At 39.5% G+C, this 27,192-nt stretch overlaps 2 protein-coding genes across 3 annotated transcripts in view; one reads left to right on the top strand and one right to left on the bottom strand.

Annotated features, from left to right (window-relative positions):
* Positions 1-5,936, bottom strand: part of LOC120501083 (proline-rich protein 18-like) — a 40,299-nt gene extending 34,363 nt beyond the window's left edge. Inside the window, exons 1-4 of the mRNA XM_039706776.1 lie at positions 4,831-5,936; positions 3,144-3,265; positions 2,047-2,169; positions 488-561 (exon numbers count right to left, since the gene is read on the bottom strand). The gene's annotated coding sequence lies outside the window, so the exon portion shown is untranslated. The remainder of the gene's footprint in view (positions 1-487; positions 562-2,046; positions 2,170-3,143; positions 3,266-4,830) is intronic.
* Positions 4,047-27,192, top strand: part of AMPD3 (adenosine monophosphate deaminase 3) — a 32,822-nt gene continuing 9,676 nt past the window's right edge. Inside the window, exons 1-11 of one of the 2 annotated variants that reach the window (XM_039706771.1) lie at positions 4,047-4,444; positions 7,125-7,352; positions 9,827-10,022; positions 10,415-10,580; positions 12,626-12,845; positions 15,337-15,466; positions 23,178-23,372; positions 23,621-23,752; positions 24,648-24,811; positions 25,981-26,107; positions 26,911-27,074. In XM_039706771.1, the coding sequence (XP_039562705.1) occupies positions 7,132-7,352; positions 9,827-10,022; positions 10,415-10,580; positions 12,626-12,845; positions 15,337-15,466; positions 23,178-23,372; positions 23,621-23,752; positions 24,648-24,811; positions 25,981-26,107; positions 26,911-27,074 (1,715 nt within the window). In that variant the 5' untranslated portion in view covers positions 4,047-4,444; positions 7,125-7,131. Of the gene's footprint in view, positions 4,445-6,102; positions 6,845-7,124; positions 7,353-9,826; positions 10,023-10,414; positions 10,581-12,625; positions 12,846-15,336; positions 15,467-23,177; positions 23,373-23,620; positions 23,753-24,647; positions 24,812-25,980; positions 26,108-26,910; positions 27,075-27,192 lie in introns of those variants that run through there. The other variant, XM_039706770.1, reaches the window with a different exon arrangement.

Raw genomic sequence — 27,192 nt, 5'->3', positions numbered from 1 at the left:
AAGTCAGAGAAAGGCAGTCTTCTATCTGGGGTAACTACTTGCAAAGTCCAAGCTAAGCAGGTTTGAGACAAACTGGTTTTAAACCAGCATTTCACATGGCTGTTGTGCCAAAGGCAGTTAGCAGATGCCAGCAAAGAATTTGCCAAGTGACTGGAAAGGAATCTTTCCAAACATCCACATGATGACTTATAATTCCATACACGCCAGAGTCCCATCTTGCTTGTAAATCTTTCTTGTGCAACAAAGAATTACAGTGTATTCTATTTATAAACTGACAGAAAACTTCTTTTATGCTGCTTCAGACTCTAATTATTAGGGCTGTACGGGTACTTTCCCAATTTATTTTTAAAGCAGAGGCTGAACAGTCATATCCTTCTGCAATTTCTGTGGTTCTCACTTCCATTTCTGGTTTTAAACAAACAGGCTTATGTTTGCATATTCCATGTGTTTTATCTATAATAATATACTACAGGACAGTTATACTCACAGGTGTCCTTTCAGAAGGGAGGATGTCACTTGGCTCAAAGCCTCCCACAAAGTGGATTCCACACCTAGAAATCTCTGTTCTAATGTCAGTACAAATAACTTAAAATACATTTTGCATTTTATATAAGCCTAGCAGTATTTTGTATGTACATATTCCAACTACTGATGATGGAGTTTATGGAAAAGCTTGGTCTAATCAAAATTTTTCCTCATAGTTCTCATCTCACATCCCACTTTCTGGAATGGCCTTGAACAATCCCCAAAACACAGGAAATTTGTTGTTTTTATTTAGAGTAGAAGCCAAACTTCTAGATTTACAAATTCCTCCTTAACTCAATACTGAGAAAGACCAAATCATCTGTACCAAGAGTTCTTAGCTGCTCTAATTCAATTACAGGACTGAATACTCATGTGCCCAAGTAATTTCTGCAGGCTTTTTGAAAAGCAGTGGATAAGAAACATTATGCTTTTTGATTTATTGACTTCATGAAACTGACAGATATGATTGGCTTTGTATCATTCAACCATTCAGTGGAGCAATTTTCCCACTTTATGAAATATTACAATTTTCTATATCATTCTTCCTTTACAGTGAAGAATATTTGATAACACGATTCAACTGCATTTCACATTTGGCAAAAATCTCCCCTCTAGCTTTTGGAGATAACTTCATTTAACTGTGAGGGGTTTTTTTCTGTTGGGATATCAGTAAGTCTTCAGTGAGTAAATGCACGTGTGCCAAGCATATCATTAACTGAGCTGATTGAAGATCAGAAAAGCAAGTACTAGATCTAATATCACTTGGGTGCCACTAATGGGTACATTACAGATTGAAATAATTTATTTGATCCATTAGTTGTTTTGTTGTTATCAATACCACAGGCAGTTGTATGAATCTATTTACAAAATGAATTCAAACTCCTTCAGCTTTTAAGGCACTGCTCAAATGAAAGCAGTCTCTTACAACAGCTGAAACAATTACAAGTGAAAACGAGAGACCATTTTGATGAATATGCATTCCAGCAGTAATCATCTCCCAGACAAGACTTGTCTGTTTCTAAAAATAAATGTTAATAATACAGATGTAAATTTAGGGGAGGTTTATTGTTTTTTTCCATTCCTCTGTAAATGTTGACATTTAAAACTTTTACTGCATTTCCTCTTGTTAAAATAGACAGACTGCAGAAGACAAAATACCATGTGCACTGAAATAATCATGAGTGTATTACTGTCACCAAAATAGTCTCTAAAATAAGACTAAAAGTAAGTTGTATACTCAATGGAAATACATATTAAAAATAATATAAATAAATGTGATCAGCTGTAACTTGGTAAAAAGAAGTGGATAACTTTTTCTTGTACAGCATGATAAAAAGATTAAAATAAATACATCTTTACAAAGTGCAAAATTTACCTGAGAGAACCAGTGCTGGCTGCACAACAGACACCCAGGTGGCTTCAGAAAGTACTGACATTTTACAATGGGAATGCCAACATTTAAAATAACTCTGGAGACACTTGCACTACTTTCAGCATGTGGTGTGTAAAAGTACAACCTACCTACAAACAGGGCTGGCAGACAGGCTCCTCATGGGGCAGACAAGGTGCTGACTGGCATCACTGAGGTGTTCTAAGGTTTAGTGGTTTATGTTTTGTAGGTGCCAATGAAGAGTACAACAACATCTGTGAAATTAAAATTTCAGAACTGAAAATACTCTATTTCACTCACAGAACTGAAAATACTCTATTTCACTGTCAGCTCAGTGTTACTGCCATTCCCCAAGGATGCATGTGAACTGTTCATTAGGAGAGCAGAGACAGGACAGGAAACTAGACCCACCAGTCAAATGTATGCTATTGGGTAACTGACCATAGTAATTGCTTCTGCAAAATGTGAGAGGCCTTGAAGTATTTTCTTGTTAATTTGCTACCATTACCCTACCCTTTCAATCCACCCTGTTCTTGTTACAAATCTTGCAATAGTATTTTCTTAATGCCTCAATTACTGTAGATGCATTTACTCAGCTATTATCTCAGTTTGCTTTTGCAGTTTTCCAATTTCTTACAAAAGGAAAACTCATTTAAATACTCATGGTCACCTACAAGTGCCCTGTGTCCTATACACTTAGGGATTTGTACTACAGCACTCACAGAAGCCTTTCCTTTGCTAATGCATTTTAAGTTCTCCTTTCTGTGTGAATTCTCTGGCTTTTCTAACACGTGAGCTCACACTGCAACGTTCTCTCTCTTCACTGGGGGCACGTGGAGCTGCCCGTTTGTGTGTAAGAAAGCTGAGGAACAGTTATCTGCCAAACCGTTATTTTTTCACTGCCGTTGGCACAAAGCACGAGAGGGAACTCTGCCAAGCTCTTGCATCCCACAGAAGAGATTAAATCAAGTGCAGAGGCAAGACTGATGTGCCAAGCTGAGGACAGAAAACTAAAAGGCTGTGGGACACCTGAATCCAGCAGGCAGGGCACAATAATGATATGATTGACACCAAGCTTAAACTTCCAGACAAACTGCCCTGATAGCAGTTTGAGCAAGTTTGAGCAAGTTTAGGCAGGTGGCTGGGAGAAAGGAAGGAAGCAGAACTAACAGGTCAGGAATTGAGGGGTGTATGGAATGGGCAGCAGCAACAGGTGTGCTTTACTCACATTTCCAGTGGGCAGGGCAGCTGTGAGTCACAGGCACAGACACCTACAGTATGTGGTTTTCTGGGTGGCAGATATTTTGTCAGGGTGTTGCCAGCAGCAGCTAATGAAGACATCCAGAGTTACTGTGGGAAAAGCACGTACGCGCAGCATAGCTCCTTTTTCCAGGCTGAGAAACAATGCCTATTTTTGTAGTATTAATATTGTTTTTAAATATTTCTTTTATTATTACGGCTGACTCATTTTTGAATGTTTTGGATTGCTACGTGTCTCATACAACAGCTTTGGCCATAATTCTTAGCCTTTTTTATGACCACACGAGGGTGAATGTGCTGCCACTTGTCTAAGAGTCAAAACATCCGCTCTTCTTTGCAACTTGGACTTGGGTTGGAAAACTTTCTTTTCACTTCATTTCTTCACTAGCTGTGTGAAGAAAAGGAGTCTCCGAAGCCAAAATCCCCTGAGGTTTACACGTGGAATGTTTCTATGCCTACCAAGCTGGGGGGACACAGAACTACCTGACCCCTCAGTTTTGGGACATCTACCTTTAACTCTGCTCGTCTTTTTACACCAACTACCTTCACTCACGTCATTCCCAGTGCTCCCTGCATTGTAGAGATACTTTTATATCTAAATGTTTTCAGGTTAGTCTCCAAATATTGTAAACCAAACTCACAAAAAAAGGCCCTAGAACTTTCAGCTTCAGGGCCCAGAATCTCTCAAAATAAGGTCAAATGATTTTACATGTTAATATCCTCATTCCTGCTGAGTCACGCTGGGTTTGAGCTTTAGTTATCTGCCTTCGCCGATCTACCCGGAAAATTTCTTGGGGATTTGTTTGTTTGTATTTTATTACAGACAAGCACCTGGACTGCGTTGCTACATTGAAGGGCAGACGCTGTTGAAAACACTTCTGATTGGGACACACCTCCAGCACACTTACCGGCTGTCATTCTGCACTAGCCTCACGACTTTCTGGTCCCGAACCCAAGTTTGTTTTTTTTTTTGTACATTAAAGCGCTTTTCGAGGAGTTTTGAAGCAGCCGCCGGATAAGGCGGCACCGCTGAGGAGAACCCAGGTGGGGCTGGGCTCCCGCCCCTCCTTCCCTGCCTGCCGCGCCGGCCGGGGCCATGTGACAGCGCGACTTCTGCCTTCAAGCCGCCGAAGGGGAAGGGGAAAGGGAAGGGGCCACGCTTTGCCCTGCTCCGGCTGCCGCTGAGGCCGCGGCCCCGCGGAGAGGCACCGCCCGAGCCCCGCCACAGGTGCAGCCGCGGCCCCGCAGCGACAGCGCCGGCCCTCACGGGCTCCTGCGGCGGCAGCGCCCGCGGGCCCGGCCCCACCTGCTCGCGGCGCTGGGATGCGGCGCTGCCCGCGGGGCATCCGCGGCGCTCGGAGGCGGCTCCGGCTTTCACGGCGTGTGCTGGGTATAGATTCAAGGCCGTTAAATGCCTGATCGATAATTGCTTTTTAAATAATCATTACATCTATTTTTTAATTTTTTTTTTTTTTTTTTTTTTTTTTTTTTAGTGCAGAATGTTTCAAGAGAAATAGCTTTATTTTCTTCTGCAAAGGTGCAGACCTAAAGAGCAACCAACCTTTCTGTTAAATTGAGATATTTAGGAAATGATCATTTACTAGGTGGCATTCGTACCTTTCCCCATCCAATTAGGATGTCTAGTTGTTGCTCACCTTGGGCAAAGGACAGCAGTTCAATAGAAGGATACTGGATACAAGAGCCTCTTCCAATGCAGGATGGCACAGCTCACACGAGTATTGCATGAGGTGCCTCATGACTGTTTTAGGTTTGTTAGGCTCATTTTGGTACCATGAGCTAGCAGTAATGTGGGTGAATGTACATTTCAAACTCTTCTGTACCTTAGTATCTCATGCTTGAGTGGAGAACGTGAGCTTGGGTTCTGTAAGAAAGAAAAAAAACTTTAGTGTCAGTAAAGGATTGTACTTACATCTGTACTTTCTGTCTCTTCACTACCTTATTGTAAGGATTTAAAACACAGTGTGGTTTCTCATGCAGCATGTTTCTTACTGCAGTTCTGTTTCTGATCACAATTCTCTAGGAAAAAGTTCATTTAAACTAGGAAAATGTTCAGCATTTTCTGCTCAGCGGAAAAAATGTTATTCTTTCACATTGTACTAGTATTGTTAACACTCTTACTGTAGTTGAGTAAGTATAAAGGGACTTTTTCCCTGGCTGAAGCAGCTCAAAAGGCTCTTGCTGCGGGCAGCCACATGTGTGGCGGGCTCTGCTGCTGACAACAGTGTTCATTGAGTTCAGGGGACAGACTCCCATGACTTCCTTGGGGGTTGACATTGAGAACCAAACCTAAGTTTGGATGCTACTTAGATATGGTAGTGCATTGCCACTGAATCATTCAGCTAAACATGTATGTATTTTTAAATTTCCTATGTAGTTATACTTGATTTTACAAAGACTTAATACTAATTGCAAAACAAATACTCTCCTGTGCAGAAAACAGCACAGTCAGATCCACAGTTCTTTAAAAACAGAGATGCTTTTCTTCTGGCATGTGAATGGGTTCTTATAAAATAAGAATGCAAAGTAATGTAGGGGAACACTAAATTGCTGTGTTATGGTCCATTTTAATTCTTGCCACCTTTTCGTACTACATTTGCTTTTAGAATAAAAGCAAAAATATTCTCAAAGCAACTGTGAAAACAGGTGGACATTAATTAGAGTCTTTTAGGCTGAAACAAACAGGATCACATATCAAAAGGATCACATATCAACATATGAAACCTGCAGCATGCGTACAGAAAAATTGTAATGGGGGCCCTGATAAGTTGTGTCTGGAGAGATAAAAAACTGCCACACTCCAGGCTGCCTTCCAGGGTATGTTGTTATTTAAATGAATGCTATCTCACAAAGTATGTTTGCATTTTTCTAACCAAAAAATGGTTAGAAATTCTGAAAAGCCAATTCTGGACCCTGACTTCACATTCTGGCAGTGCTTGGATCCATTTGCTGTGACATGTTTGCAGCTATTTTTAACTTATGTAATAAGAATTTAATCTTATTTGTTATAAACTCCATCATACTGAAGGCATTCAGAAAGCTTTATAGTACACAACAAATAATGCTGGTCTGTAGTTTATCAGCACTGTGTTTTTTCCTCTCTGGAATGCTTCCATTTGTGCTAAAATGCACATTCTGGATTGTATGAAAATGGAATAAAAGCAAAGCCCGGAAACTACAGAAGAAACAATAAAGATGGCATTTTAGTAGTGAGGCTAGTATAAAACGGAAATATTTTGTGCTGAAAGCCTAGCTACTTCAAATTTTAAAACATAAAACATATTCTTTTTGAAAAGTAATATTTAAATGCCAAGTAAAAATGCAAGTCCATGACCTATCTCCTTCCCACATGCATTCAAAAATGTGATATGAACTATTACAAATGGAAAAAAGTCATGGAGTTAACTATACTACCTTTGTTCCTGTTGTGCAACTATTCCGCTTCCCAGAAGTTCCGTGACTTTCTGATTTGTGCAAGGGATGGGGTGAGGTGGAAATGTACAACCTTCTTTTCTAACTTGCCTGTTGGCTTGAAGTCACTGAGCAAGGAAGAAGGCAAGCAACTGAGTGAATGTGGTTTCCAGGTTCAGTGCAAGGACACGCAGCTGGGTATCCATTGTGTCACAAAAAATTGTCTGAGTGATTCTGCAAGTAAGTGGAATCTCCTGGTAAATCTCTACATAAATTGCTTAGGAATTTTTGTGGGTATACCACGAGGTTCCTGATGCACAAATTAGCATGGCTCCAAAAGCAGAGCTGCTTTGTGGTTCTTGTGTACTGCATGCTAGTTTAAATTGTGCAGAGCTGTTCTACTTTCTTCTGATTTTGCTCCAAGCTCTGAATTTTGCTAGGCATACCATGGAAAAACCCCAATTTCTCGCACATCTTCACTCATCCTGTAGCTCTGATTTTCTCACCTGTGCTCCTCATCAGGCGAGATGCCGCGGCAGTTTCCCAAGCTGAACATTTCCGAGGTGGACGAGCACGTGCGGCTCCTGGCAGAGAAGGTGTTTGCCAAAGTTCTGCGAGAAGAAGACAGCAAGGATGCGTTGTCACTCTTCACCGTGCCTGAAGACTGCCCTATTGGGCAGAAGGAGGCCAAGGAGAGGGAGCTGCAGAAGGAGCTGGCAGAACAGCAGTCTGTGGAAACCGCTAAAAGGTTTGTTCTGTAGTTGCTGTCTTAGTGGAAAATAGTTTTTGAAATGAGTTTGAGTTAGTATTGAAATACCTGGCAAACAGCATTCTGCCTCTTATTACTCCAGGAGAAAGGTCAGCAGCAGGCACCAGGGCCACCCCTGTGGTGTCCTTCTGTCCTGTGCAGGAGGTATCAGGATGGGCCCCAGGGGGCTTGGATTGGGCAGGTTGTCTCAGCTGTGTTCCCAGCAATGGCACAGATATTTCTCATGCAAATTTAATAAACAGCATAGCTGGGTAGAAATGAACAAAACCCTAAGAGTCTTTAATGTAAGAAGAGTCAGAAAAAGAAACACTGCCCCCTCTTTTTTCTAGTTTCATTAAGAGAAACAGAAAATTTTAACACCGAGAAAATGACAGTGGCATGATACTTCCTTTAGTCTCTGCAAAGATAGATGAAAGCAAAGAATTTATATTTAAGATCAAGGGGTAAGGTGAAAAGGGGTATTGGCATAATGAGGTTATTTGTAGGTTTCCTTTACTCACAGAGATAAAATCTAGCCACTGTCAGCCACAAAAGTGCACATTAAACAAAACAAAAAATTTCATTCTACCTTTGGTTTACCCACGGCTGCAATGAAGGCAGACTTGCTTTGGTTTGAGTTTTGGGGTTTTGTTTTATTCTGCAAGAGAGACAGCCTTCCCCTGATGTCAGGCTGTTCCAGTGTCTTGCCTTCACAGGACTGCTGGGCTGTTTCTGGAGTCACATGAGCTCAGCAGCAGCCTGACACCAAATGGGCTGGACGTGTACAGACTCTTCAAAAAGCAGGCAGGCAAGAAAGCATTTGAAAGTGATAGCTAAACACATGTACCTGGTTAGCTGCAGAAAGGCAGTTGGGCAACACTTGGAATCATGTTTCTGGAGCAGAAGGGAGAAGAGTCAATTTAGTTAAATTAAGGTATGACTCACTGATGATACAAGCTGAGACTTTGGGTTTGGAATTGTGCAAGTGGATTTCCCAGTTGGCATGTTCATAGACATAAACAGGCACAGAAGGGAAAACCAGATGTTTCCAGTCAAACAAATGTTTGGTATATATTTCCTCCTGAACTAATGTTTCATTTTAATTTGGAAAATTTGTCTCACAGAAACAAACTCAGGTTTTGTACAGGTTTGACTGTTTAGGAAGGGGTGTTATAGGTATTTTGTTTACATGTAGGAACAGAACAAGGGTTCATCCCTGTTCTGAAGTACTGAAGGGACAGTGACACAAGTACAGCTTGTGCTGTTTCCAGTTTCAGTTGATCAAACACTGCCTTTCAAAACTGATGCAGATTTCCAAGGTGGCTACAAGTACTTTAGAGGATGAAATTTGGGTGTTAATTGTACCAGCACTGCATGTTCTTATTCTTAAGAATACCACAGAAGTAATATGCAGCTTTCAGAGAATGTTCCAGTGTTCCTTTTTCTTTGTTAGTGATTCTTACTAACATTTTAAGGTTTTGGTATCTAACTTACAAAAGTAGGGACTATTTCCACAGTGCAAAAGAAATTATCACGGTAGTTTATAACATACTATTTATATATTATATGAATATTTAAAATACATTTAAGAACATTTAAACTGAGTAAGGAAAATGAATTGTATCTTTAGTGATATTCCAAAGCTCCACTTGAGGTATTACAATTTCTTCACTGGAGAGCACAGCATTCTTTTTAGCTGGTTTATCTGAAGTGCACATCTATCACAGCTTTGATGAGAAAAGGCAGCATTTTTAAATTTAGGTGAGCTTCACCTGAAGGGAGGAATGGACTTGTGTATCAAAGCCATGCTGTGATATTACTCTGATGACCACATCAGCCTCAAGTCTCATCCAACACTCCCTAAGGAATAACTAGGTGCTCCTCCTTTTCCTTACAAGTTGAACTGAATGACTGTTACGTGAAATTTTGTTGCCTAGTCTTGTCTGACAACTAGATGAGTTTTAGGTCTTGCAAGTTTTGGGAAGAATGGGAAGTGTGTGTAACAGCATGATAACTTAGAACAATTTCTATATGTAACATTGACTTGTTTCTGTCTGATCCTTCATGAATTCTGATGCTGTCAGTCTGTAAGAATTGACCCTTACTAAAGTGAGCAGAGTGATCTCCTTTTCCTTCTGCACAGTGACTTGCTGAAACTGAAGTTGTGAGAAGTGAAACAAAAACCTTAGGGCATCTTAGAGTGATTGTAAATAAATTGTGGCATATTGGACTCATGTAGAGGGTAAGTGCAATTGTGTGTGGTGTAGATCATGTGAAATGTCAATACAGAGAAGCTAAAAGCACAAGTACTTTCTGAGCAGCATTTTCTGTGGTATGAAAGAAACAGCATTTTTCTGTGGTATTTTTCATTAGTAACATTTCCTAGTGGTGATTTCTTTGCTATAATCAGTTTTCCAGTGTATTAATTGTTTTATACCATGGCTTACTTTATGTTTTATACCGTGAATTCTTAGGAAGAAAAGTTTCAAGATGATTAGATCCCAGTCTTTGTCATTACAAATTCCACCTCAGGAATGGAAAGCACCACCAGCCAATCCTGTCCTGTCTCCTGCAACGCCAGTTGTTCCAAGTGCTTTTGTGCCAGTCCAAGTGCCATATGATGTACCAGAATTCCAGAGAGTTTCAATTAGTGGGGACTACTGTGCAGGGGTAAGAAACTATTGTTTTCCCACTTTCTGTATCTAGAGGGTGTAAAAAAGGTCCCATATATGTACATGAAATGTAAAATGCCAATATGATGGCTCTCTGAAACAAAATCTAAATTGCTTTGTCAATACAGTGATTTGTTAGACAGAAGTCAAGGTCAGGTTGTTTTTTACTCTTTTTAATAATAAATTGGATCCTGACATAATCAGATATTCAATAAATAGGTAATAGATGGTAGGATAAAAACATTTGTGTGTGTTTTGTATATTGTATTTGGATTCTGCTTCTGGCACTGGCTTACTGACTCCTTGGGCGAGATCCTTATGGTCAAGCCCCACACACTCCTATGCTAGAACTGCTATTTTTCCCAGTATTTATCCAGGTTTTCCTTCCAGGTTACAGTTGATGACTATGAACAAGCTGCCAAGAGCCTGGTGAAAGCTCTCCTCATCCGAGAGAAGTACTCACGTCTTGCCTACCACCGCTTCCCGAGGACGACATCTCAGTACCTGTGCAGCATGCGGGATCAGAAATGGAAGGTTGAAGATGAGGTGTGCCCAGGTGAATACCCTTTTAAAAATATTCAATTACATTCTAAAAAATTCAAACATTATTTTAAAATGCAGAATTAAACCCATGCAATACTATAGTAAAGGAAAGCTGTATTTTTGTGATGATCTCTTCTGACTGTCCTTGTAATTTATTTTGTTATTGAGTGGAGAATCATTAACAGGCCTAAGTTATAAATCCTTTATCTAATTTGGAACTTTGAAGATGTTAAAACCTAAAAACCAAGACTACTCTCTTATTGATTACTTTATTTCCTAAGCAAATGGGATGTTAAGTAGCATACTTATGCTCCCTCAGGAAAAAGCTGTGGTTTAAAGTGAAGTCATTCCTCCTCATCTTGGCATATGGAACTAAGAGGGGTGATGAGCTCATCTACATCATAAATTAAAGCATGATACTGACATGCCAGTTAGCAAGCCCTGAGTCAGGAATTTCACAGGCAGGCTACACTTGCCAGGTCAAGACTGCAAGCTGTAGAGTCATATTTGTTGGGCATTCTGCCCGGGTAAATAAACTGATCTCTCAACAAGGCTTATTAGGTTGAACATATTCCCCCACTATGTGTGTCACAAATTATTTTTGTCTCTTAGGTGGGTTGTGTCTTGAAAGCTTTGCTTGTGCACTAAACTGTTTGCACTGCTCATTTCTGGATTAGGCTGTGAGGAGCAACCTTCGGTCTGTACAGATGGGCCACTGTAAATGTGTCCACGTTGCTGACAACTTATTTTCAGCCTTGAAGTGATATTTTAAATCAATTACTGCCTTAGTGGTTGAAAGAGGGTGACTAAATATGTTTTCAAGTGTTTGTTTTCCAGGAAGAGTGTAAAGAGGACAGTATACTGAATATTCAAGACAGGGAAGATATTTTGGAACAGCTGCCAGGGAGATATTTCCAAGTTATTATTAGGTTGATAACTTTCTTACAGTTATGATTTTAAACCTAAGACACAAAAAATAAAATATTGTTACACAATGTCTTAATTAGCACAAATTTTAGCTAGATATTTATGAATATTAGAGATAAGGATGGTATCAGTTTATAACATACATTCAGGTGCTCTAGGTGAATAAAAGGACTGGTGATTACTTTTCTGTTGTGACTTAACTGAACAGGTAAAAGAAGAAATCTTTTCATATTGAGCCAAAGAATATAGTTAAGTTGACATAAATGCAGTCAGGACACTGTGTGCTGGTTGCATTAGTAAGATATTGTAAAAGTGATGATTGTTTGTAACAGAAGTGACAATATTTGAGTGTTCACATTAACTAAATCTCCTAGAAATACATGTGATTACTTGATTCATACGAAAAAACTGTATAACTTTTTAAAAGCTTTACAAAACTGTACTGAACAAATCCCAGTTGTGCTTCTGGAACTTTGTGATTTTATTTATGATTAGAAGGCCAAGGGATAAACTGGATTTATGTTGTACAGTTTTTGGCTTCTATGCTTCTATTAAAAAAATTATGAAAAACCTCAAACGGAACCCTCACCACTGAAAACCACACATAAACAAACCAATCCCCACAACCTAAAGAACTCCAATCAAAACACAACAAACCCAACTGATTCTATGCTTAAATACGAATTTCCAAAATTGCTACAGTGAGTCAGAAGGTGAAAAGAAAACAATGAAGGTGGGTATGAAGTCAACAACTATTTTATTGATGAAAAATCTCAACTGCACTCGAACCATCCTTATTTAAATACCTCTGCAAACTCATTTTCAAACTCATTCCAACACACATTAATAAAGAATAGTATTAAATCTGTATGCAGTGGTTCAGAGAACTCTAATAACATATAATGTTTGAATTAAGCTAGGCATTTAATTTAGAGAGAGGCTGCAACTAAAGCCTGTCAGAAAAAACCTTTGTTGCAACAGCAGATTTTTTATAGTAACTGAATGTGATTTTAATAAAAATACTGAGATCTGTTAGAAATTAACCTTTACAGAAGCAGGAAGTTCTTTTTGTAATTATTTTGCCTTTTGTGTAAGTTACTTCTTCTGACTGTAATGTAAATTTGTTTTCAGATTTCCATTCACCCCCAGAAGAAAATGAAGATCCTTATAATCTGGATGACGCTCCAGACAATTTGGATTATGTTATCAAGCTGAAAGGTGGCATTCCCTTTGTTTATGATAGCAAAGAGATGATGGAGCTCAATGAGCCTCGGAGTTTGCCCTATCCTGACCTGCAGACCTACACCCTTGACCTGAGCCACGTTCTTGCTCTCATTGCAGATGGCCCAACGTATGTTCCTCTTTTGTTACTCTGCCCCTTCAGGCTGCTGCTTACCTGTGCCTTAGTACTTCTCACTTCTGTGACATTTAATTTCTCAGCATACCCATTCTATAGTATTGTTTTGTTTTGCCTTTCTCAAGCATTAATGCACAATGAAAAATCTTAAAAAGGAAAAAATACAATGCCACCTATGGCTACCTTTCATGTCTTTGGTTTCTTAGCATCAACCATGGCAAAAAAAAAAAGGGGTTAACAGAAAAACATTAAGGAATTGGCAAAGTGTTTCCATTCAAGTCAAATCTGACCCAAACTCCTTGAAGCATGGGAACTAAAACTTTTTTTTATTTTGTTTTTGCCTATGCTGAACCTGAGGTTTTTGAACATTTGTCCTAAATTCCTTCATGTCTGTTCTGCTCTGGCTGCTTGAAGAAAAACTCTGCATATGCAGAGCATGCAGATCAGCTCAGCAACATAAATATTTAGTCTGATTTGTTCCAGATGTTAATTAACTGCTCATATGCTGCAAAACTGACCCATGTATGTGCAATCAAAATAAGTCCAAAATTTCCCAGAACCACCAATTTTCTGTGAAGTCTCTAAAAACTACAAATGTAACAACTATAGTATAGTCAGTGACACTCATGACAAATCAATGTCCTTGCCTGCTGCATGATGAAAGCATGTGCATCCAGTTTTAAGTTTACTTCCTAGCTGAGGGTTGGAAACAGCATCATCTCTCATCGCCTCAACACCAGGAAAGGAAAAAGAATCCACTCTAGGATGGAACTAAGCAGGAACCTGAACTGTTCCTCTGAGCTATTTGCCCTGTGTGCCAGCACTGCATTGCTGGTCCTCCTGCCTGGGAGAGATCATCACTGACACTGTGCCCAGTTAGCCCCACCTGGTGCATTCTTTCCCCTGTCTGTCTCTCACAGCTGTGTCAGTCTGTCTGCCTCGTGCAGTGACAGTGGCAGAACAAGCCTGGCCCATTCCTTAAACCCTTTCTCAGGAGCCACCTCCTGTGCCTGTGCCAGCCTTACCAGCTCCAAATCAGTGCCAGCTTGAGCAGGCTTTGGTTACAGTCAGCAATGGGAAAAAGCATTCCAGTTACAGTGTGTTATATTCCCAGACAGACATGAGAAGATAAAAGGATGAGGAGGAAAACCAGAAATGAGAGTCACGCTGAAGGCTCTTTTGCAGTTTGCACTTAAACCTTAGACCTCTCAGTTGTAAGAGCAAGCCGTAAGTAAGAAGGGCTGCGGTAGGATAAGTTAGAACACTCAGCACCATGGTGAATGTAGGTCAGTCACCTGCTCCTTTCACTAATTCAGAGTAAGCTTTTGCAGGCTCATCCACACTCTAATAAGTGTGCACAACTCAAAAGAAAAAGGTCTTTCCCATAATCCTGGTGCATAAGCTCTTCTTTTGGTATTGTTTCCCCGTTTGCAGCAAGTGCTTTCCTGTCGTTTATGCCCATCACATGAGGGGCTGCTCAGAGATCAAGAGCCACTGTTGTTTAATCTTTGCTGCTGGTAAACTGATGAAATCTCACCCCTCAGGGTTGTGGTCTTTTGGATAACAGTATGACCCAACAGACTTCCTGCAGTGGGCAAACAGGTCTTGGTTAGTATTGGGTTCTGTGAGACTGGGTTTGAAACAGGCTTCCAAAACCATAATGGGAGTTGTGTCCTATTGAGGAGAGATTGGTAATAATAAAGCAGGAAAAAGAAGGCTATTACATTAACAGTGCTACCAAAATATTGTGGAGTCAATAAGAATTGACAGATGGTGAAGAGAAAAACCATGTCATTGGTTAAAAATAGAAGGAGAAACATGACAGAAGATGAAAGTGAAGATGGAGCTCTGAGTAGGCAAGCAGGAACAAAAAAGCATATTTTCTATAAAGGGCACAATAAATTATTTTGGAAAAAAATATTTCTACACAACATACGTGTTCTCAAGGCATGAAAGGTGAAGCATATTGTATCTTGTCTTCTCACATTAAATTGAAAAATCAAATAAATGTGGAGGATTTAAAAACATTCATAATGAGTAAGTCTGGATGACAAGTTCTTTCTGTTATATATGAGAAGATTGTTCTTTTGGAGACAAATACATGTCCTGTTATATATGAGAAGATTGTTCTTTTGGAGGTACCATTTTAGAGGAGTTGCAACTGACATGTATTTGATTATAGGTTTGATGCTTTGATTTTTATTACTAAAAGGACTGCAGTTCATGCACAGGTATAATGATGAATACTTGGACGAGTTGAAGGACATAACATGGTTATGTGGAGTTCTGTTTAAGATTTCACTAATAACTTTGGTCTGAAATTTGCTTACATATTTGTTAACCAGTAGGATAAAAGGAATGGATTTGTCTTAGACCTCGTAAAATGCCCCAACTTTGTTTTTACTGTGAAAACTTTGATGTTCTTTTTGAATTTGAAATACAACTAGTTTTGAGTTACAGTTCATTTTTTTGTTTTCTTTTACAGAAAAACATATTGTCATCGGAGGCTTAACTTTTTAGAATCTAAATTTAGCTTACATGAGATGTTGAATGAGATGTCAGAATTTAAAGAACTGAAGAGTAATCCCCATCGAGACTTTTATAATGTGAGAAAGGTAAGTGTGAGAAGGATTACAGGCATGACACTGTTTTTAGTAGGAGTTCCTGAAGTTTTGCTTTTCTTATGCTTACCACTCAACTGAATTAAGTTATTTTAAGAATGTTAATGTTTTTCTACATGGGAGCTCTCCAGGAAAATTAACTTGAATGTGCGTGGGTTAATTTGATTATGTTAAACTAATTTGTTTACTTATTCAGAATCAAAGGGGCTTAATTGTATGTAGATTGCTTTAAAAGAGTGAAACAGAGTTAATCAAATGAAGCTCATTTGGATTATGAATAAAAATACCCTTATAAAGGTTTAATTAATTTTAATGAACTCAAAGACATTCAAGTGCATTTTTCTGCTTTCATGTAGATACATCCTACTAGACTGTAGTAGGAACAGCTGTATAGATTTTAGATGATAATTTCATTTCATATTGAAAATAGATGTTTAAATACATGTCAAAAGACCTCCCACAGAAACTAAACTGAGGGTTCATGCTGTCATCAGTATCTGGTAAAAAAAGTCTGTGATATATTAAGTAAAAAGATTATCTGAGTTGTAGTCTTGGCTCCCTGCGAGATACACTGGGCTATAATTAGGAGACAGGTAGGGGAATCAAGGAGCTCATTTAATTTCCTGATACATTCACACCCAAGGGAGCTGCATTCTCTTCAAACTTGGAAGCAACAGTGTTAGGCTGCTTCATTTGCTTCCCTTTCCTGAAGTGGAGAGGAAGTTACTGGAGTTACTGCTTCATTTTGATAAGTGAGATTTCTTCACAATTGTTGCTGGTGGTTTTAACCACTTTGGGTCCATTTTGCATCGTTTCTCTATACAATTGGAAGAGATAATCCTTATTTTGTAATTTCAGGGTTTACTTATCCTTCTTTTTACATTTTGGTTAGCACTAGTTCATCAAAAAGCCCTCTTGGCTTTTCCCTATAATGCCCAGTGTGTTTGCTGGCTACCGTTGTGGTAATAAACTGTCCCAGAGTCCATCACAGGGTGGAAGCAGATGAGTTGTCAGGTAAGTTCTAATGGATTTCACCCTTCTGACTGTTAAATGTATGGATGGGAGATGTCAGCTAATTCACTCAGGTGGCAGAGACTCAGCTCCCAGCCTGAGAGTTTTCTTGCATAACCCTGGAAAGACATTTGCTACGTGCCACATTCAGAGAAAACACTTCAGTAGCTGACAGAGACTTTAATAATAGAACACATGCTGACTGAGACATGCAGAGGTGTGGATCAGGTAACTACCACAATCAGCTTGATTAGTGAGAAGTTGTAATTAACAGGATTGTTCTTGCTAAGTTAAGCTTTTGATCTAAAAGCAAATGTTCAATGTCTTTGGGCATATCTTAATTATTTTTTAATTACCTGCTGTTGAATAAGCCACTCTACAAAAGGATTCATATTGTTCAAAAGCCCAAAATGTGCATTGCTTCCCCTCTGGCAATGGGCACATTCCAGAGAGCAGGAACCAGCCTGCTCTGCTCTGCCAGAGACCATTCCTACTGCCAGGTACTCCTTGAAAAAATCCTGCTCCAAGTTCATCTTGCTTAAAGTATTTTTATGAAGCAAGCTCACAAGTAGTATTTTTCTGAAGCACTCTGGAAGGTAAACTGCATTGCAGACACAATTCCTGTAAGCCCTCAAATAATCTTGTTTTCCCTGTGTCTTGCTAACCTTAGTAATGTTTGGAACTTCCTTGGAGTGCTTCCTTGCTAATAACAGTTATCAGCAGTGAAACATTTGAAAGCCACACTTCTCAGCCAATGTTTTCAGGATGTCTCTCTGTTAAGTCAATCCTAAGAAGTGCTTACTGCTCACAAGGAAATCAAGGAACAGGATTCACCTTCCCAAAGGCTGTTGGTGAAGTTGTGTATCACATCCCTCAGACACAAGTGTGGAGGTCCTGGTACAACCTGCTTATATGAAAGAGCCAAACTACTGGATGGAAAATACCAAAATTAGAACAGATATGAATGGAGTGGCAAGGTCAGTCAGTGAATGTGTGCTGCTGCATTTAGAAAGGTGCAGTAGAAAGCTGGCCAGGATTAATTGCTTAATTGCTAGCATGACAACCCAGCCTCCTGCCCCCTTCCCCACTTTTTTCCTGATTTAATAGGAGTTCTCCTCCAGTGAGATCATCTATTCTTAAAACACAGGATAAGGCTCGTCTTAAATACAGGACATGCATATTTATATCTTGCATATTGAACTTAACTGGAATGCAGCCCAAGGTATGTTTTGCACAATTTTGCAAGCTGGACCTGGAAAATTGCCCTTTACTAAGGACACAGGTATTTCTGTAGACAGACAAGAACCCACAGGTGGTGAGACAGCATGGCTGGCTCCCCTTGGCTCTCCACAGGAGGTCAACAGCTGTCTGTGAGGAAAACACTAACTTTAGAGGAGACTCTTGAGTCTGCCATCAGCAGGATTCCTCACGTCCTCCAGCTGATGCACAGCAAAGTGCAGGCAACACATTTCCCACATAACACAGCCTGCATGAAGAATGAAATTAAGGAACAAGAGTTTAGCTATATGGTACACAAACTCAGAACTGAGTTTTAACCTTGGTATCCCAGAGTGTCTTGTGCTGTATGTGAGGTTTGTTTGAGAAGGGCTTAGGGCTTCCTGTAGACCTCTGTGCATTTTTTTGCCTAGCATTATTTGCTGCCTTTGTAATGGCTGTCAATGTATTGAATTGGCAGGTGTCCTTCACAGCACATAGCTTTGATACAATTCCTAAAGATGAAAAAATCCCAGCCTAAGCCTCTTTGGATATTCTTTCCTTCTGTAGCCACTATTTCAGTGTGTTAGCAAATCAGACCTGAGCATATGTCCTAGCAGTGACTTTTACACATCACTTTCCTGCCTGCAGCTCACTAGTGCAGGTGCCCCAAGCTTGTGTGGGGAGCTGTGCATGGGAGAATGCAGTTTCTGCATTTACAGCCCTGCTGAATGCTCTACTGCAATAAACTGGCTGCTGCTGTGACATCCATTGGATGAGGGTGTTGCAACTGAATTTTTATTTTTTTAATTATTGGTTAGACAAAGAGGAAGTAAATTCTAGCTGCTTTTTATGACCACAGAGTTGAAATACCACTGGTTGTACTTATAAGAAGGAAAGTTAGAGTGGGGTTAAATGCTGCTGAATCCTATAGATCTCAAAAATACTGAATGAAATTAGCAGATGTTCGCTTTTTAAACATTTGATTACAAGCCTTGTGAGTGAATGGTGAACCTCAACTTCTCTGAGCTTTATTTCATTCTAAGTTTCCTTTTTTTAATGTTTCTTTTGTTTCCCTCAGTAACTACTTAACTGACTTCGGTGATAAAATAGTTTCATCATATAAACCAAAATGACAGTGAATGTGAAGACTTAGGGGTTAGCATCAGATGCAAAGGGAATGCCCCTTCAGCATGACATGGAATGGTGCCTTGCCACTGTTAGCTGGCAGCAAAGCTGGCTCTTGTGCTTTGAGCTCTGAGTGCTGCTTCTCCCTCCTGCCTTGCAGAGATGCTGAGGCAAATTCTTGTCTCTACCCTCAGTTTTGCAAGTGAGCACAAAATACAATCAGGTGTAAAGGCATCAATGATTATAATGCAAAATTTCTGTCAAGACCATAAGGAAAGCTTTTCCTCTCTCCTTTTAGTAATTAAAAGAACAGAACAAGAGATTTTCTCTTCACAGCAGTGTATTTCTGTATTTGTGTGAATACAAACACTCGGGTTGGTTTCTGCAGCCAGACAAGAAGCTGCATATGCAGGGATTCTCTTCTCTCCTGGTTTCTGGGTTGCTCTGCATGGCATAAATATGAATTAGACAAGCTCCCAAGGAGCTCTGCACAGCTCTAGGGACTATTTCTGCTGCCAGGAGCATTCCTGCACCACCCGAGGACAGAGTATTTTGTGTCTCTGCCTCTCATGCCTGTCAAAGAACTGCAAGGAGAAAATCAATGCCACTGTATAAAGCTTTGCATCCTATCAGAAAAGCTGATGCAGTATGAATGTATTGACGAGCAGGCAATCTAGCAGTGGGATGAGGAATGATTTCCCTTCTGTTCAGCACTGAAGTAAAGCCTGCAGAGGATTCAGTGTCAAGTTCATGAAGCCCATAGCTATTGGGTTGGAAGTATTTACAAATGAAAGTGTATGTGTCTAGAACATGTGGCACTTTACAGCTGTGGATACTACAAATCCATGCCCTGGAAATGTTAAGTGTTATTAAAAGGGTTGGCCTTGGCATTTCTTTTTGCCTTTGATTTATCACTTAGCACTCTGAATCTAGCTCACATGCCCAATTCAGTGCAGCACTGCCTGCAATATGCACAGATAAGCATCCATAAAACATCTGAGATGGAGGTTTTGTGGAGGTCTGAGCAACAGTGGAAGGAAAGAGAAGGAATGCAGGAAGGAAAGGGAGGAGGCAGAGTGGTTGAGGGAGGCTGGTGCTGGTTAGATGTGGAGGGCAATGAGCACTCCTTCAGTCTGTAGGTTGTACACAGTAGGAATCTGCAGAGAAAGAAAGCCTGGCTTCGTTACATGGAGAACTGCTGAGTGAAGGGAATTCTACCATCCCTTAAGTGCAAGACAGCTGAGGTCCACCATTGCTTGAATGATGGAATTACAAGAATGTAACCTTTATGTAAACAACTGTTTTCATTTGTTAAAAGTGTGAGTTCACTGAAGGTATAATATTGTGTTCCAAGACAGGCTTCTGTCACTCATTCTGTTTTTCTTTCCATTGAAGATTAATGTGACCTTGAGTGAAAGGTTTTCTGCTGGGGGAGGGGACAATAAGCAGTGCAACAGGAAATCTGGTTAAGGGAATGCAGCCGGGGTTTTTTTGCACTAAGGAGAAACTGGGCTGGAATGGCACTACAGTGAATTTGAAAATGCAAGCAGAATGTTTGCAAATAGAAACAAATAAATCTTGTGGTGGGGGTGTGTTACTCATGGTCCAGAAAAGCATCAGCTTATTTTATGTGAGGGAGAAAAAAAAAATAGTAACATCTTAAACTGGGAGTGGCTTTGTCTTTTTTGGGGAGGAGGAAGGCAGCAAAGGGGTATTTGTCACCCTTATATTAATTCAGTCTGTTCAAACTGTTTTAGTAGAAGCCTTTCATAATAAATAATAACACTAATGACAGTATTTTAACATTATAATATCTCATAATAATAAGAACAGTAATGACAATAACCTGGCTAACCAAATCAGCCCACTTAAGCTCTGCCCAAGGATTCTGTGTTCAGATACTTTATTTAAGTAGGATTGCACCCTGCATGGTAAAAATGTACAAGAGCATACACACTAACTATGTGCTAGGGTAGCTCAAAGCTCAAGTCCTTAAAACCTTCCAAAAAGTTGCATTTATGCTAAAAAACTGTAAAGAAAAAAAGCTGTGTGATAATCTTATGACTTTAGACTTGAGTATTTTATAATTTTTTGTTACTGAAGTTGCTGCTTGCTTAAAAGTCAAATTATACTGCATAGTAAAAAAAGGTGGCTAAAGTAGTGAATATTCTCTGGAAAAAGCATGAAGGAGATTCCAGAAAGGTCTCTTAACTTTAGGCAGATATGTATGTTTAGGTTGAAGGAAGAGGTAAAAAAAAAAAGTGTGTGTGTGTATATATATATATATATAAAGGCAAATCTTTGTTCTCAGAATAAACCTCCTGTAGTTAGCTCAGCTCTAGAGCTGTGTGTGATGTGTTTGTGGGGATGGGAGATGATGTCACAGGAGCTCACTGAACAGCAAAGGCTCCAGAGAATTATTTCTCAACAGGAAGCAGGATTTTGAAAGCAATGTGATCTTTGCACACAAGCAAACAAAAGAAACAAAAAGCCTCCTTGCTTTCCATCCTTGTACTCCTAACAGCAGTGAATTCATGCTGATTTACATAAGGAGGAAGTGCTGTGTCTTGTTTTGTTCTGACTTTTTTCAAGATTCATTAATTCCAGTAGCTGAGCCACTACTAGAACTACTGCATTCTGAAATTCAATGAACTACACTTCTTCAGGGTCCCTACACATATATTCTCTGTTTATGGCTTGCTTTACATTGGCATTTAGAGCCTGGTAACTGCTGTTCAGTGTACAAGCTGACCAAGCCTAGTAGTATTTCACTGTTCCAGGAAGAGTTTACAGCAAACAGTATTAGTGCCTAACCCAGAGAATGTTTACTAACCTGAGGAAGCACATGTATAAAATGCACTTGGGCTCAAATATCTATACAAGTACTGTGAGGAGAGTGAGAATACATTGTGTGGAGATGTGTTTACTGCTTATACACATAATTGTTTCCTGTGCATTAATAATGTACTTTTTGTTCTGTACTTTGAGACAGCAATATGTTTCTTGCTTTTTCATTTAGCTTTAATGTGTCTGGTATATTTGAATTAGACAGTGATTAACAATTAAGTGTTTAGGATCCAGTTTTATGTCCTGGTCTTTATTTATATTACTGACATTCTCAGAGACAAGCTGCAACAACCTGTGCATATGTAACATGCAAATAAAGTGACTCCAGGTGCCAAGTGAAGCAGTGGCATTCCTGTGGCCTGGATGTCATGGCATAAACCCAGGTTTACGCTGCCGGAGGGTGACTTATTCCTGTGCTCTGTGATGTGTTTCCTGCTGATCCTTAAAAGCAGATAAGGATGTTGATTAGTTCTGTTGGCAGAATGTGAAACTGCAGAGTCACTGCACAAAGGGGAATGTGTTTGGCTCACTTTGCTCGTATCCATGTTTGCAGTTTCCTGGGCAGAGGAGTCCTGCATGAGAGTCCTTTCAGACATTTAGGTTCAGTGCCTTCTTATAGCTGGCTTATTGGAGTATTTGGTTTATTTGAGAGGCTCTTTTAGTGTTACTAAGGACTTACACAGGGAAAACTTACTTGACAACCAACCCCCAGATCTTGTGAGTTGTCTCTTTGGATTGTGTTCCAATAGAGGCTGCTCAGGTAGCAGTGCAAGCTTCTGAGCAAAAACAAAGAAGACCTGTGGAAATAATTTGTTTCTTGTCAATACTTTTTTTTTTTCAACAAAACCTGAAGGAGTACTTTCAGCCCTTCTGTGAATTTGCACTTCCCTTAATGTGTGAAGAGATCTAAGAAAAAACATCTGAACAGTCTGTCAGTGTTATGAGTTGCTGTATTATAATTAAACTTGGAAAAAATGGTGACAAAAATCTCACATGTATATTCTTCAGTTCTAGTGACCTAAGAGATTTCATATGGTTGAAATGCCATTGAAAAAATGAATTCTGCTTTTGGAAATGGCTGAGAATTCCAAGTCCCTTCTGTCAGTGAGAATAGTTATAACCACAGTGTATAACTAGAGAGGCATTGTTGATTCATTAATGAAGTAAAAGGATACTCAGGGGTCAGAGTGTCCTTTAAGGAAGTATCAAGTTTAATCTGAACCCAGGGTCAGTGATTAGCACATAGAATGTGTCTTGTTGAAAATGTTCCTATTAAAATAGGAAACTACTAATTGAGGGCTATTTTACTCACAGTTCTGCTTAGTGAGCAATTCTACCAAAATCAACATCTCAGGGTTCTGAAACACTTTGATTTGCTCAGACACTAATCCTTTTGTTGCTTAAGAAATATTTTAGAAGGCTTTACTGTTGTCAGTGACACTGACACTTTGCTAATTAAGTCTATGTAGATGGATGATAAGCATAAATAACCTTTTGATTTCAGGTTGACACTCATATCCATGCTGCTGCCTGCATGAACCAGAAGCACTTACTGAGGTTCATTAAGCACACCTATCAAACGGAGCCTGACAGGATTGTTGCAGAGAAAAAAGGCAAGAAGATGACTTTAAAGCAAGTCTTCGAAAGCCTTCACATGGACCCCTATGACCTCACTGTAGACTCTTTAGATGTCCATGCAGTAAGTCTAGTGAAACGACAAAACAAATGGGAAAAATTTAAGTTTTCCAGTTGTAAAATTCTAGTTCCTACAATGTTTGCATGATAACTTACTAAATCAGAATTTGACTTCATGCATTACAGTGGATGTTTGAAAGAAGTTATCACAGGTTTTTTTCTTTTTTGTGCCTTTTAAGACTGGGCAATTTAATTTGTGAACTATTGAGTGTTCCTAAAACTACGGTTATTTGGGTTTTTTTCCTCCTCCAGGGACGTCAAACATTCCATCGATTTGACAAATTCAATTCCAAGTACAATCCAGTTGGTGCCAGTGAGCTGAGGGACTTGTATTTGAAGACTGAGAACTATATTGGTGGTGAATATTTTGCTCGTATGGTCAAGGTAAATAAGTTTCAAGCTTTTCCAGCTGTAGAGAAATGAAGGTTTGTAATGGATTTGTGATGTCATAACTGTATACAGACCTAACACTAGGGTTAATTGAGTATTCCAAGTATTGGGCTTGCTCCAGCAATTCCTTAGAGGAAAACCTCTGCTAAGTCAATCCCTGCTGCTTTCTGAACAGTTGTATGAAGTAGAAATGTACACATAAGTTGTGTATGCGTTCAAAACTGAGTTGTGGGTACTTTTAAATTAAGGGAGAGCAGCTAAGGGTCAATTCTCTAGTTTAGGATTTAGTTGGCTAGTGGTAGTTGCTAGGGAAGGAGGAGCTAGGGAAGTGCCTCTGCATAAATCTGTATCTGCACATGCATGCAACAGGCTTCAAATTAATTTCTTAGAACAAAAAATTAGTAATTTATGTGATGTAGTAGATGTCAGCTCTTCTTGAATGTACAGAAGTATTGTCTAAAATTAATTGCTGTAAAACTGCTTGCTACCACAGATTCTGGGTCAGATTCTCCATTGTTCTGTATATTTTATGTAGGCATTTGCTGTAGTTTAAATAGTCTAATTCTGATTTATATATCTTAAATATAGGTCTGACAACGGTGTTAGTAATGACTGCACAGAAACATTGTCCTCCAAAAGGAGGTTTTAAAGTTATTCCCAGTTATATGTACAGATAAGTTATACTCACATGACATTTGAGCTAGCTTGCCAGTAGAGTATTTAGATGCCTAAAATAAAATAATGGTTTGAAAGACAAGAGATTCCCTTTATCTTTGAAGGGTGCCAATACAGTTATGTCTGCTCTTAGGAAAATGCAATGATAAATATATTTCTAGCTGTAAATGATCTCAGTGTCCATATTAAAGCAAATATATTTATTACTTACTAGGAAGTAGCCCGTGAACTAGAAGAAAGTAAGTACCAGTACACAGAGCCCCGCTTATCCATTTATGGACGGTCTCCAGATGAATGGCTGAACTTGGCAAAATGGTTCATTAAGCATAAAGTTTATTCCCCTAATATGCGCTGGATAATTCAGGTTCCCAGAATCTAGTAAGTAATCAGGAGCTCTTGGTAATCTCAATAGTTTGAAATCTTACCACTGACTTAATTTCTGATAATATTTAGATGGCTTATTAGCTGTCCTGTAGTTCTATTCATAAGCAATAGCTTGGGAGATTTATTTCTGACCATTGGTGCAGTTTTCTTGACAGTCTGGGGGTGGAAGACAGGAGATGGGGATTGAATCTACTCTTTATGAAGCTATTCAAAACTACTGTGAATTATTTGTAAGTCTGAAGACATTGAAACCAAAAATTACAACTGGGTGAAATCAAGCGGCATTCAAAGGCCAATTAAAATACAATTTAGTAATAAGAAAAAATCAACTCTTGAATTCCATGAAGGAGTAGAAAGTGCTGTCAAATTGTTATCATCAAGATTAGTGACTAAATGACAGTGAACTTGGAAGCAACCCAGACTGATGGTTTCCAAACTTAAATCCTTGTCAGTTGTTCCTAGTTTTTAAGCATCCTGTGGGACTTTATTTCTTTGTTTCCAATACTGCGTGTTGTCATACAGTCTCCCCTGATAATTTTGTCAGACTTAATAGCTGAGCCTTGAGTTTAGAAATGTCACAGTTGGGGTATGAGTAGAGAAGGAGCTGTCACAGTCACATATATCCCCGAGTGTGCTTTTTGCTGGGGAGAAAGTTTCTCTCCTTCAATTTCTTACATAGCAATTTCTGACATGCATGGCACAGTCAGCACTTGGAATAAGCCATGCATTTAGTGGCACATGGAAGTACTATCCCTTTTTGCTGAAAGGCTCACTACAGCACAGCATTTACTTTCATTTGGACTAGTTACAACTTTAGGAAACAGAATCCTTCATGAGGATTCTTCTGTTTCCTTCATAGCTTGTTATCTCCCCTGGTTGTACGTGGATGTCTGTAAAGGACAGGGCCACTGCTCTGAGGCAGCATCTGCCCCTGCATGCTGTCTCTATTTTTGGAGCACTTGAGAGCTTCAGCAGAGCCTGGATGAAGCAGAGTGCCAGGCAGTGCAGGAAACAGAGCACAGAGACAATCTGCCCTGACATAAACTTTGAATTTCTGAATCCTGGTGGAACTGAAACTCTAGAATGTACACAAATAACAGAAAATACAAAAGTGAAGGACAATACAAGCTTATTAAAGAATGTGTCTATTTTTTCCCATTCAGTGACATATTTAGGTCTAAAAATATTCTGCCTAGTTTTGGGAAGATGTTGGAGAACATCTTTGTACCTTTGTTTGAAGCAACAATCAATCCCAAAGACCACAAAGAATTGCACCTATTCCTCAAATATGTAAGTATGTTTATCATGTGAAATGGATCCTCTACTGCTTTCTTTTTTTTTTTTTTTGGTCCACAGCTCTTCCCAGACTCTAAAAAAGCTTTCTTCTCCACAGATTGCTTGTATTATTATTGTTTCAAAGCCCTGACATATAATTTAGAACAAGTCTGAGTGAGGTCCTATTCTCACATAACCTGTTTATTTCCTTAGAAACAGCTCAGCAGCTATTTATTTGTCCTTATATTAATGACCAAAAATGTCTACGTGCTCTTGTGTGTCATCATCCTGGATGGGTACTTTGAGCTGCTTCTGAACTGATCTCCAAGAAGGAGGCAGCTGGAAGGAAGCCTTGTGTAGGTTGTGATAGATCTCAGGAGAGAAGTGGGGATGTAGCTGCTGGGACAAGGTTAACACAGACATTTCTGAGTGTGCCTCAGATCACAGCTCTGAGGTTTGCTGGGAGCCTCTTGCTTTCAGCTGCTTCTCAAAGACAGCAGATGAGTTCAAAGGATTCTAGTCTGGATCTTAGGGAGTTTTGCAGCTCTGTAAACCCCACAGGAGCCTGAAGGCTTTTGTGCACCTGGGCTTCCTGTTTGTCTCAGGAGAAAAAAAATGAGTAAAACTTTGACAAAACCTATTATTGCTGCTCTGTGCATGGTATGGTAGGATGCAGAGCAGCAGGACTGCTAGGATAGGGATAGAGATGAAGGAGGAGAGACTGGATGCTTGTTCAAACAAGTCCTGAAGTAAGAGTAAGTAGCACTGAAGTTTTCTTCTTGAAGCCCCTTAATTCTGTGATTTTCTTCTCCCACCAGGTAACTGGCTTTGACAGTGTTGATGATGAATCCAAACACAGTGGCCATATGTTCTCTGACAAGAGCCTTAACCCTGACCTCTGGACCAGTGAGAAGAATCCCCCATATAGCTATTATTTGTATTATATGTATGTCAACATCATGTTGCTAAACAACCTTAGGAGGTAAGGAGACACTCTTCTATTTTACAAGCTCCCAGAAAATCAGTACCTTTCACTCTGTCAGTGTCTAGATCACAGATCTTCTGAAGCAAGGGTTATTTTGAATTACTTAGACTTGAGT

This window comes from Passer montanus, unplaced genomic scaffold (assembly GCF_014805655.1).
Source record: "Passer montanus isolate IOZ18808 unplaced genomic scaffold, ASM1480565v1 scaffold2, whole genome shotgun sequence".
Classification (NCBI taxonomy): domain Eukaryota; kingdom Metazoa; phylum Chordata; class Aves; order Passeriformes; family Passeridae; genus Passer; species Passer montanus.
This window is presented reverse-complemented; position numbering and strand designations above follow the sequence as displayed.